The sequence below is a fragment of the Clavelina lepadiformis genome, chromosome 2, assembly GCF_947623445.1.
Source record: "Clavelina lepadiformis chromosome 2, kaClaLepa1.1, whole genome shotgun sequence".
NCBI classification, from domain to species: Eukaryota; Metazoa; Chordata; class Ascidiacea; order Aplousobranchia; family Clavelinidae; genus Clavelina; species Clavelina lepadiformis.
In genome coordinates, this window is record NC_135241.1 from 24899276 (window position 1) to 24912157 (window position 12882).

The 12882-nt window shown below is 33.8% G+C and overlaps 1 protein-coding gene across 1 annotated transcript in view; it reads right to left on the reverse strand.

The window, feature by feature from the left end:
* The window catches only part of LOC143444982 (uncharacterized), a 41420-nt gene extending 30254 nt beyond the window's left edge, over window positions 1-11166 (reverse strand). The window contains exons 1-9 of the mRNA XM_076943773.1: window positions 11049-11166; window positions 10693-10841; window positions 10514-10608; window positions 9737-9870; window positions 9096-9284; window positions 8150-8209; window positions 7802-7846; window positions 4732-4782; window positions 2324-2386 (exon numbers count right to left, since the gene is read on the reverse strand). Of these exons, the coding sequence (XP_076799888.1) occupies window positions 2324-2386; window positions 4732-4782; window positions 7802-7846; window positions 8150-8209; window positions 9096-9284; window positions 9737-9870; window positions 10514-10608; window positions 10693-10841; window positions 11049-11082 (820 nt within the window). The 5' untranslated portion in view covers window positions 11083-11166. The remainder of the gene's footprint in view (window positions 1-2323; window positions 2387-4731; window positions 4783-7801; window positions 7847-8149; window positions 8210-9095; window positions 9285-9736; window positions 9871-10513; window positions 10609-10692; window positions 10842-11048) is intronic.
* Window positions 11167-12882: the final 1716 nt, after the last annotated feature.

A 12882-nucleotide genomic window follows, 5' to 3' on the forward strand; every position in this document is an offset into this window, starting at 1 on the left:
TTCTAGTTTCATTTAAGCGTTGCGTTAAGATGATGCCACAATATGTGAAGAAGTTTTTCAAAACAAACAAGTTTAGAAAGACGACATCAACAAAGAAAGCTCTGCTGACGCAATCGCTGCAACTACACGGAAAAATAAAGAAGTTCTGCATGCACTTGATACAATTCCCCGACGACTACACTTTGAAGGGGCAGACATGGCCACACTTGTTCGTTTAGAAACAAAAATGCAAGAAAGCATGAAAAATAAAATTAAACAAACAACAGTCGCGCAGTATTTTTCTTGATTAAACAATAAATAATAGAGTGTTTTGCGTGTTTGAATGAATAGATGATCGCAATACACAATAAATGTTAGTGTTTTGCGTGTTAATGTTTCTACACGTGACCAGCTTTGCACGTCTGGTAAGACAATAAGTGGAAATTGCACTTTCGCATAAAAAGGCTTGGCAAATTGACCATGCAATTAACTGGATTCGACTGTATTAACAACCAAAATTGCTCATACTGCATTCATTTACCGTATATAATCGAGTACAAGTCAAAAAATTCGCAAATGATTTTCACTTTAATAAGCAAGAGTCGACCTATACACGAGACAAGCCAGAGTAAAATCACCAAGGCCATCTGATAGCTTGGTGATTGACGCATACAAAATAGGAAAAGCTCTTCGATAAAAGAAATACCCAACCAACCAACCAACACTACGAAATAAAGCCAAAGATTCATTGCGATAATACGTCAGTTTTGAAATCTATGAAGGTCTTTTCCACTATTATCGCTGTCATCACTTCGCTATTGCTGTTTTTTTCACAGGTTAAACTCCCAAGCAGCGGCAGAATTGTCAATTTTTTCAACAAATTTAACAATGGTCAGCTTAAACTTTGTGGAGAAATTATTACGCTTATTGCCAACTCGTAAAAATAACTTCTCAACAACTCGTATACAACACACTTCACAACACTTTGCCTGCCGCTTGCACGAGACAAATATCACCTGTTGCTTTCAGACGTGAGACGAATATGATTTGAGTAACACGAGTTTTTTGTAGGCTAGTTTACAAAAAGTGCTGCTGAAGTTACAGTATTGGAATTGCTATGAAAGTACTGCCAAGCTAGGCTAACGAAAAGCAAGGGAATAAACTAGTAGACATATACACGAGAGAATGAAAATATCTCCGTCTTTCAGCGAAAAATTATACAAGAGTTTGGAATATATGTAAAAGCAAAACGAGTAACAGATCATTATTACAGATTTTCTCTTATTTATCAAATATGAAAAATAGCAAGGAAAAGTAAAATGAGGCAAAGTAACACAATGCATGCAAATGAAACTTATCCATGCTGGTAAAATGCCCAAGTACCTGCATTTGTTCCATCAGCTGTTGATGTGGTTGCTGGAGTTGTTGTAACTACATTTATGTTTTCAAATTTCTATTATTAACTATTATTAAATGCATGCCAAGTATTTAATATGAAATATCATTATATTAAACTTTATCAATATTATTATTTTCTACAATGGTCGGCAAAAATACCCCAAAAAAATTGTCAAATAAAGAGTTCAGAAAACTCAAAAGTATCCGAAAAATGCAAGTTTAAGAAACATAAAATTTATGACCAATATAACACACACTTCTAAATATCCCGGCAAGCCATTGACCACTACGAGGGCTTCAATAAATTTGGTTTTTTACTTATTCTTAAATAAACACTAATTAGTCTCTGGAATTATATTGTAATATTTATTTTAAACTGTGGTGAAAAAACAGATGCTAATCTATATCACAGTAAAACAATAACAGGCTAAGAAACATCAAAACACTGGAAAAAGCGGCAATGTCCCATAGGCTTAAAATAGGCAAGATCTAGGAAATTTTGCTTTAATATGCAGCGATATATTATTTGGATAGTGATGAATTTTCTTGAAACTAATTTGCATAATAGACTTTATGGTAATAAAAAGAAAAGATCAAAGCAATTCAGTAAAGGTCAAACGAGAAACATGGTAACTTGAAGTAAGACTATAATCTGTTCGGAAAATATGACCCAACTCTGATTAAGCAAATTACCAACTCAGTCAAAGTTACAAAGTGATGTCAAAATTAAGTATGGCAAATTATTTTGCTTATTATCAAGTATTTTTCCAAAATCACATATATCGTAGTTTCTAAAGATTGCCAACACAATAAATTGTCAACATTTTAGAGTGCATGGTATTCATCTTGCATTAAAAATAGCAAGAAATAAGGAAACTGAAGCAAACTAGGAAAATTTACCCAAGTAAAAATTATCTCTGCTGGCAAAATGTATTACTAAAGTTACCTGCATTTGTTCCATCAGCTGTTGATCCAGAATCTGTTGATGTGGTTGCTGGAGTTGTCGTAACTGCATTTATGTTTATTATTAATTAGCATTGAATACCATTACCAAGTATTTAATATGAAATATCATTGTATTAAGCTTTATCACTGTAATTATTTTCTGCAATGGCCATCAAACATATGAAACAAATGAAATCGTTGAATGAAGAGTTCAGAAAATTCCAAAGTACCGTAAAATGCAAGCTTAAGAGACATGACATTTTCGACAGATGTAACAAACAACCTAAATATACAAGCGAGCCATTTAGACCACTACCTAAGTCTAAATTACTACGATTTTGCTCATTCTTTCACCATTGATTGTGGGAAACAAAAAGTGGTATTAACAGTTTGGTACGTCAGAATGAAACAATAACTTGATCCCAAACACTCAGAGAGCATAACACAGACAAGATAATTTAGTTAAAGAAGGTTAACATGGCCACCAAACCCAATGAAATAAAAAAAAGTTCTTTAAAAATACGAAAGTTAGAAAACAACAAAATATTTTATCAGGTAGTGCAGTGATAAGGGCATCTCAAAAACCAAGTAATCACTCATTTTTCCATGACTTTTTGTTTAGTATGGTCAAACGTCCCAATTAGGCGCACTTTTTTGGAAACTTTCCAATTACAAGTTTGGTTGTGCATCAACTAGCAATAAGTCACACTTGGGTAAAAGATGGTATCTACTTACACTTAGTAGTTAATAAAGCTTTCAAAAATTAAAAAATGCTTTTCAAACAATTAGAAATTTGCACTGCGATTTTATCGTGAACCAAAAACATCTAATCAACCACCCTGGTCCCCAAAACAAGTGCGGTGAGTATAAATGTTAAAAAAATGATTCACTCGATTTGCTTCCTGAGGCACGTGCCAAATAAATGAAACAGACGATGAAACCAAGATAACGTACAGCTGTACTTTATGATTATTCTCGGTACATAACTAGCTCAGAAATGAATTACTCACTTTGGTAATCTGAAAATGTTTTGTTTATTACTTCAAAGGCCAGTTCTATCCCCGAGTGACCTCTGATATGTTGTAGACAGGAAATAAATAAATATTACATTGCGCTAATGAGGTTTACCTTCTTCAGCGAGATTTTCTTTTGCTGCATAAACAAATTTGCCCGGTGTCTACTTGGCATATCTACCTTTTGCGTATAATGCTTCCATTCATGTTATAATTAATTTCCATACTTTGGCAATTCCCTTTACCTTCAGAAAAGTATAAATAGCATTTTTAATGTCGTCATTGGTCGACTGTGTTAACTTTTTTTTAGTAGAATCCTCCGGTATTTTTCAGTTTAAACATTCATCACCAAGTTCTGAAATTGCTAGGCTAGACTAAGTTTCTCTCCTAATCTCGATTAAGCCATAACGATATTCCAATAACTTTTCTCTTTTAGCGGTCACCACGATTATGATATCATCTTTTCCATTCCAATCGGAAGAGTTTGTATTACTCACCACATTGAAAGTGAAAATGATAAGACTGAGTGATTTTGAAGTTATCAGGCAATAAGCGCTTTAATGCCAGCAGTAGATTTGTGCCTTTTAGCGACAAGTACAATGTAGCTTTTCATCTACAATTCAAAAGTAGCGACCCACTTTTCATGTCTTAAATGGTTAAAGGCTTAGCCACCCTATTTCCTAGTTTAATAAGTCCACTTTGTTAGGTCTTTTCAGTGGACATGGGTGGAACTAAACTGCTTTATGAAACATATTTAACATATAAAATAAATATTTATATTTTAAAAGACACCAAAAAACAAAAAACAAAAAACTTTAGTCGCGCAAAGAGTCGTCTCAAGACCACTCAGGTGACCTGCGTTTTTTAATGTGCAAACCGCAAAATACGTACCAAATTCAAACGCACGCTACTGCTTCTGACTCTGAGGAAGATTTAAAAATGTTTTACTTGTGATCGAAGACTAAGACCCCCCATTAGTAAATGACAAAAAAAAACTGTTAGGAATTACCAGCGTAGAATGAGCCACTACAAAGTTCAAACAGCCAATAAGAAACATGTTATTGGCCTATAATCAAGAACTGAAAAATCTGGGGAAAAATCTGTACGCGCCCGATTTTGGACATTTGACCATATTTTAGCTAGCTTCCATGCCATGAAATATGCAGTACACATATTTGGACCAAAATCCATTACAATAAACATCACGTTGTAATTTCTAAAGATCGCAAGCTCAATAAATCTCAAACTATGCACCTAAAAATTTCGGCCAAAATATGAAACTTTCTTTAAAGTCAAAAACAGGCAAACTTTTCAAACCAAAAGCAAAATTATTTCAATCTATAGTTTTTAGAAATTTGTAGTTGTGATGGCAACATGCTCTATTTGGGCTGATTACCTGGAGATGTTGGTGATGTGGTTGTTGTGGAATTATAGGTTGTTGTCAGTGCTGTTAATGAAACAAATACCATAAATATATATCAATGATGAAATTATGGCCATCAAATTAAGGCAGCAGCGATCAAAGATACTTAATGCATTAATAAATCTTAGCCTAATTTTAATCCTTTCAATTTCACACAATAATAAATTACATGTCAACCAAGAAGTAAATTACTTCAATTACATCAAACATAAACGTTGCAAACAAATACATTTCAATGCTGATTATTCTATTTCATAATGTGAAGCAAAATTTTAAAAAAGAAACAGTAAAAAATTAGTATATATGCAGATATGTATATACTAAACTAAATAGTTATATGACAACGTTGACAAAAGTGAGCGGAACCAAAGTGTCCGAATTAAGCGGAGTCGACTGTAAATAGTTATGTGCAATACAAATGATAATCAGATATATATATAAATAGGTAATTTTTATATAAACAAGTATTTTTAATATAACGTATGACATCTAGCTTTTTGTATCCAATCAAAGACACAGGGTTCAAAATAAGCCAGGCTTTTTGCATATATGCATGCATCATCTAGTACAGACATGTGCAACCAGCGGCCCGCGTGATGCTCAGCAAAATGTTAGAACTTCATACTAGCCATCACTATTTCATGCAGTTTACATCAAAGCAATGGAAATTTTCGCACGCTGTGTATAGAAATATTGGTTCCACGACATATGGCCGCGGGAAAGTGGCCGCGAACAAACTCACCGGGGTCAACTGAACGTGACGTAAATTGACCGCGAACAAACTGACTGTGATGTAAATTGACCGCGAACAAACTAACCGGGAACAGACTGACCGGAATAAAAATTAACCGGGAGGTAAATTGACCGTGCAAGTGCTGAATTATGCTGTTTAAGTTGATGGTAGTATAGGATATGTAAATATTTGTTTGTAACTATTTCCTTTGTTTTTAACAAAATTTTTTTTTATTTTAATACACATTGAAACATTTATTGAAATTAACAGAAATATTTCCGGAAATACGAGAAATACGAGTAACAACATTAAAAGACGTTCACTGCAAAACACATATGACACTACATAATAAGGGCACTAAAATTTACACAAACTGTTATTTGACAAATAAGGAAGTTTATTGCGCAAATTGTAGGTTGCGGGCGATACCTCTGAGAAAATCTAATATGTCACGGTTTGCAAAATCTTCAACGATGGTTTGAAGTCGAGCATCCAGATCCTTGTATTTCCTCCTTTTGACAGGAGGCCCTTGGGCACAGAGCGCCTCAATCTTGTTTTTGTTTATGTTCTGCAATTTCCTCAAAGCTTCTATAAATTTCCAAATGGTTAGGTGTTGCATTGATAACATCCTGTTTATTAGATTGCAGGTGCTGCAACAGTCCTAAGTCGTGTTCGTTGTATTGATCTTTTCATATTTTTTTCCACAATATGCGCTCTGACGGCACCTGGCAATATCCCACTGTCGCGTCAGATATGATATTTGCTGGTGTGGACGTATCGTTAGCATTGCCAGCGCGTTCCTTGACGACCGTAAGTAGTTTGGCCACTTGAACATGTCTCTCTTCTTGTAGGTGACTGTGTTCGTGCAACTCTTTCGTGACTAAGCCATCTACAGTATGGAGACGTGCCTTACAAAAACTCTTGTGGTAATTACTGCATATCCAGAATGTAGTTTTCCCGTCTGAACTTTGTCCATCTCTCCAGAAAATGTAATGGTTGTAAACTAATTTTTCTTACCTCTTTGTGAGATTACTTCTGCCATTTTCAGACCTTAAAAATCAGTTTTATTCTAAAAGTGTCGGCATCTAGTCTGCAAAAGTATCTCAATTTAGTATCTCAATCACGTGGCTATAGGCATTACATCGGGTTTACTAGCAACTCACTTAAACAACACAAAGTCGTAAATGTACAAAACAAGATCACTTGATTCCTGTCTGTTCAATCTGCTGATTCTGCTCATCTGCTGTCTCACTCTCCAGTCTCCACCTGCTGGGCTTCTCCAACTCTTTTTGCAATTTACAATTATTAGTATAACCATAACCAAGACTTAAAACTAGGGGAGTCCTGACGTACAGCTTCAATCTGACAATTTACTTAACTAAATTGTCCATTGTTAATGCAATGAGTCCATTGTTACAACATCAAATAGGCTACAACGCATTGTTTCATAATCTCATCAAACAACTCGTCTAGACCGGGAAAATGCATGTAACAATAAGAAATCTATGAATATGGGTCACCCTACAAGGGGCCAAAAAACTCTACGAGTGGCAACCTTGACTGCAATACACATACTGGATAGTGACTAGATAATGAATTAGAATTTTGACCTTTTGACGGCCAATTTGTCGACGATTAATTTGATCGCCGGTCAATTTATCGACGGTTAATTTCATCGCCGGCCAATTTACAACACGGTTAGTTTGATCGCTGGCCAATTTGTTGCCGGTCAGTTGTCCACTACCAGTTGTCGCCGGCGAGTTTGTTCACGGCCATATGTCGTGATCCCAGAAATATTGCCCTTTGTGATGCAACAATCCTGCGTTGCATAATTTCGCAATGCAATGCCGTTTGTGATGGAATAATGCTGGGTTGCATAATTTCGCAATACGCTTGACTGAATTTAGTTTCCTCATCTTCCATCGACAATTATTCACAGTTTTTCAATAAATTGTCGCACAAGTGTGTCGTGGACTGCATTAAATCTATTTCTTAACTACATAAACTGCATAGGAAATTCGTTTTACGCGATACTAATTTTTTCTGAAAAATCATGTGGCCCGCGTTGTCATTCAAAATTTTGTATTTGGCCCTCCAGTGAAAAAGGTTGCACATGCCTGATCTAGTATAAAAATTACTGAAACATAATAAGCACAACCACCATGCTAAATGGAGGCTTGTATGAATAAAAAGTTAATAATCTTTTTCCTAGAGTTCTTTCTATTTACCATACAACAGGCATAGCAAGCAAAAGTAAATTTAAGCAAACCAGGAAAACGCATACAAGTGAAAAATATCTGTGCTGGCTACCTGTAGTTGTTCCCACTGTTGAAGTGGTTGCTGCTGTTGTTGTAACTGCAGCAATAATAAAAAATTTCTTTAATGCATTATTATAAACTCGAAGAAAGATTTTAATAAATAAAGATTTTAATTTAAGATATGAAAAGAAAAATTTCACAACAACTTTTTCTTTACATTGCTTGTCTATGACACTCATTTAAAGGGTGTCATTTCATTCACTGAGGGAGACAATGAAAAATTTTTTGCGTGGAACCTTGAAGGAAACTAAAAGTTTATTACTAAAACAGTAAAATTAACTGAATAAAAGACATAATTAAGTGAAAATAACGGCTATTGCTACATGCATCATCCAGTTACCTTGAAGGGTTGTAGCAGCTGTCGTTGTGACGGTTGTAGTTGCGACGGTTGTAGTTGTAACTGCATACATAACAAGATTGTTTGTTTTTTACATTTATCATTACCACACAACTTCGTCACAGCTATAAGGCATCCCATTTATCTTAGAGTACCATTTATACTTAACATGATTTGATTGCAAAACAAGATTACCTAAGCTTACTTTGTGCATAAACTAACTCAAATTTAAAAGATTTATACAAACAGATGGAGGTTACAATACAGTTCAGTTTAAGTTGATGAAATTAATAATAATAATAATAATAAAATACCAGAAATGCTTGCTGTCATTTATGTTACGAACATGAAAACAGCAATACATTCCACTAGTTTTAGAGATCATCTAATGTATGGCATGCACTTCAACATAATTAAAGTACTGGAGTGTCTTTGTATAAGTCTTCTACTTTTGTTTTTGTCATAAAATATTTTATAATTCTTAATATGACAAACAAAATCTTCCCATAATAAACAAAGCAAAATCCATTTCTGAATGCATTTTATAAATATTCAATCAAACTTTCTTCTTGAAATCATTGCTTTCTAAATAAGGCAGAGAATAATATTTACACAAGGAATTCCATAGCAACAAATTCTCTAAGCTTTAAAGCAAAATATTATGATTTCAGAAATAATTGAAATACAAAAACCATCATACAAATTGCTATGACACAGTAATACCGATAAAAAAAAGGAATATAAAAATTCCCTATTTCAAACTACTAGCAACTTTTCTATTTTAAAGTGCAAAAATATACAACAAAATATAATATAAACAAAATAAATGTATACATAAAAAACATAAATACCAAATTATTAATTAATTACAGTTACAAAATAATATAACCAATAAACATTTCATCACAACAGGATACATCTTTACAAAGATGTTTCCATCAAAACTTACTTGCTGCACATGACAAGACATCTAAATTTGACACGGTTGCATTAGCCTGGCAAGTGGTTGAAGTTGTGCTTACACCACTTGTCGTGTAACCTTCCGCACACGAGAGTGTTCCAGCAGAGTTGAACTCGCATGAAGAATCATCGCATGTGAAAGTGAGACTGGGGTAAGCTGTTGTGTTTAAACTGCATTCTGCAATAATAGAGACTGCATGTTAAAATATCTAAGATAAATACCAAATACTATTAAATAAAATAACATCGATGATAGAAATATTGGTACCCAATATTGAACTGCTTTCTGAATAGATAAAACAAACAACTAAAGAATAGGTTTATTGATAAGGTTTGAGATCAATTATTTTCAAATTCAATAATAATCAAATTATCAATAATGTTATTACAAATTGGGAGCAAAATTGTGAAAACATTGCATGAATATTGGGTTGCATTGTTTTGTGTATAGTGCAGGGCATCTCCCAATACATATGTTAATAGATTGCACCCAGTCAGATAATGATTAGTGACATATATTGGTATTGTGTCTCATTGAGTCTAATCATCATCTCAATGATTAGTGACATATATTTGCATTGTGTATATAAGTGAAGACTATTTACTGTTTTGTTGCAAATGAAATGTTACCTTGTACATTCAAGTTGAGTGAATTGTCAGCACCATCAGAAGTTCCAACATCAACAGTTATACCATCTTCACTGGCAAGCAATGCTTGTATGGTAAGAACAGTGGTGAATTCGCTTGCAGTATAAAATCCAGGACTATGTAGATATTTGCATTTAGTAAAAACTCCCAAAATGTTGTTTTTTATTTTTTTTTCGAATTCAGTAGCACATGGAGCAGCATAATACAACAGCCATTCTGTTCTAGGTGCCACATTTGTAAAATCTTAAAAAAGTAAATACTTGTGACCTAAATTACGTGCAATGCCATTAGATGCCATAAAGAATACAACACAGTCATAAGACCCAACAACACCCGATCTTATAGGTGAAGCAGCAAAAATTTTAAATATATGAAGCATCCCAAGTTATCAAATATTGGTAGAACATCCCCTTAAATGTTCTAGATATGCCTCTGCATGCCAAAGAAAATGACCCACGCAAGAGGTTCCAAAACGATGTGTCTCTCAACGTTTTTAAATTACAATTGCGGCTTAAACTCGCATCCACTTACCCCCACTATCGGTAATCAAAATTGTCACAAAATACTTTTTTTACTATACAGTGATCTACACATCCTGTGCAATTCAGTCTTGAAAGCACTGGCATTGTTACGTGTTACTTAGGTCTATATGACATTATATCTACACGATACACTTAATAAAGAGATTGGCCAAGACTGGGTGTCAGCTAAACAAGTTTCCAATAGCTAGAGCTAAGGCCATAATGTATATACACATACTCTATTTCAATTCTACTCTCATAAATAGTTCCACTCTCAACAGATGCAGAAGTAAGGGTTCCACCAGAGTTAACAATGGTAGATCCAACAACAACCTTGAACAAACATTAAAAACAAAACTGAATTGAACTTGAAATGCTACGGCAAACTAAAGATAATTATCATTAATTAACGCTTACATCGTCAATTCTCCATGTTGCTGTGAAAGGAGGTGATGTATTCACAGTTGTACTGATTTCGACATCAGACCCAATTGCTTGCATTTCACTAGATGGTGCAAGTGATGAAAAAGTTTGAGCGTTGCAGAAATGAATGCTCCATGAGAGAACTGAAATTTGTTTCTATTATAATTAAATGAAGCCAAACATTCACTATTATATTAAAGAATTCACAACAATTAAAAAAGTGGCTAGACATATTTGCCATGGTCCTATGAAGCAGTTTCTACTGCCATATTCTTCTAGTGCTAGTATTAGAATTACATAACAATCTTGAAAACTCACTAAAGTTATACAAATATTAACAAAATACGTACCAAGCAAGAACAAAGAAATAAGATTGACTTCCATATCACATGTAATGGGTATAAATATATTTACAAAATTAGCTTCCTAGATGTAGAATCCTGTTAAATACAAAATCGAGGATTTAAAATATGTTTCAGTGGATTATAAATAATAAACACCACAATGATATAACATAACAAACCTGTCTTATTTGCAAAGCCTTTCTCAATTACTTATTACGTCATCATCATGCAACTGGTTTAGTTTTTTGTAACTAGCAAGTTTAAAGTTTAACCTTGCAAATTGAATTTTTGCGAATTTTAAACTAAAGGCGAGACACCAATCGTAGTGATACTTTCAATTGTAATAACAATCTATGACCAATATTAAGGTAAAGTGGATCTTACTGCAAAAAATTGTTTGGGCCAAAACAATTTTCACAACAAAAAATGGTGTTGACACTGTTGTGTATTATAACATTGAATTTTATTTAAGCTTAAACAAACTTATAACAGAGATTACTTTGAAAGAAAGTATCAAGTAACACAAAATTGCCAAATCTTGCTTGATCTCAAATCTCTAAAAAAATTGCCAAATCATCTTAAATCATCAATCATCATAAATCATCTTGATTGCCAAATCTCTAAACAAATTGCTTCATTTAAAAGTCGCTCCATAACCAAAATCATTTAAAAAATGGTTTTCATTATAGCACTGTTGATTCTATTATAGCTTCGCTAGAAATAGAAACTAGATAATTTTTAACCAAGTCCAATCGCTTTATGTGCATTTTGCAGTGTGCTGGGTAAAACGCGAATCATGTGGACGCTGTTTTTCAGAGATAAATTTCAAACGTTGACGCAGAGCAAGTACAGTCTTGTGGTCGAAACTTGAGGGTGAAGTTCCCATGCAGAATGCTTTACACTATGGCCAGCACTCGAACAACTCGGCTACCAAACCGCCTCGTTTTTAACTGTGCCTAAACCTAAAACATCCTTGATTGTAACAATGTATTGTAATTGTAATGATTTTAATTGTAATGTGTAGCAACTTGGCACTATATTTAGATTCTTGTAACATATCAGCACACATCACATACGAAACACAACACTTCTACCTCCGCATTGCTTACTTTTACAAAATAAGTTGCAAAATAGTGTTATAGCTGTGCACAACTTGATAAAGGCTGCTTCTATAATATAATGACTAACATTTTAAAACTTTAAACTGCAATTTGTTTCTCACAAAAATATAATTACAAATACCTACATATGTTCTTACACAACATTTGTAATTAATTGGCCAACGTCAAAGTAAAATATTCTGTACTGTACTGTATAACATTATGGTGTCATGAAATAGTAGATAAACACTTTTTAAAAATTAGGTCATTACAATGCTTTTGTCAGTAACTGACACACAACAAAAATGATGAAACCAGCACTTTTAGGTTTACCGACGGCAAAAACCGAGACAAGACGTTTTAACCGGTACTGTCCTAGCTAAAACGAGACAAAAGGTAAGCATAACTATAATGAAAGCACACTATGTGTATAATGAAAACATTTTGTGTTATATAAGCCTAAAGTAACTTATCATTGGTGTATTTGTACTGGTTAATGTAGATGCTAACTGACAGTGGAATACACTTTTGGCTGTTAGCTCTAGTCTAGTCATGTATCGGTAACTGCGATGAAAACAAAAATGTTTCATCAATTTATGTACTGTCTTCTTTGACAAACTTGTGCTGAAAACAAACACAACACCTGCCACTAACCATTAGGAATGTGTCATGAGAACAATTATCCAGGTTCATGCGAATTTGAATAGCATAAAGATCAAATCTATTCATATCTGCACCAA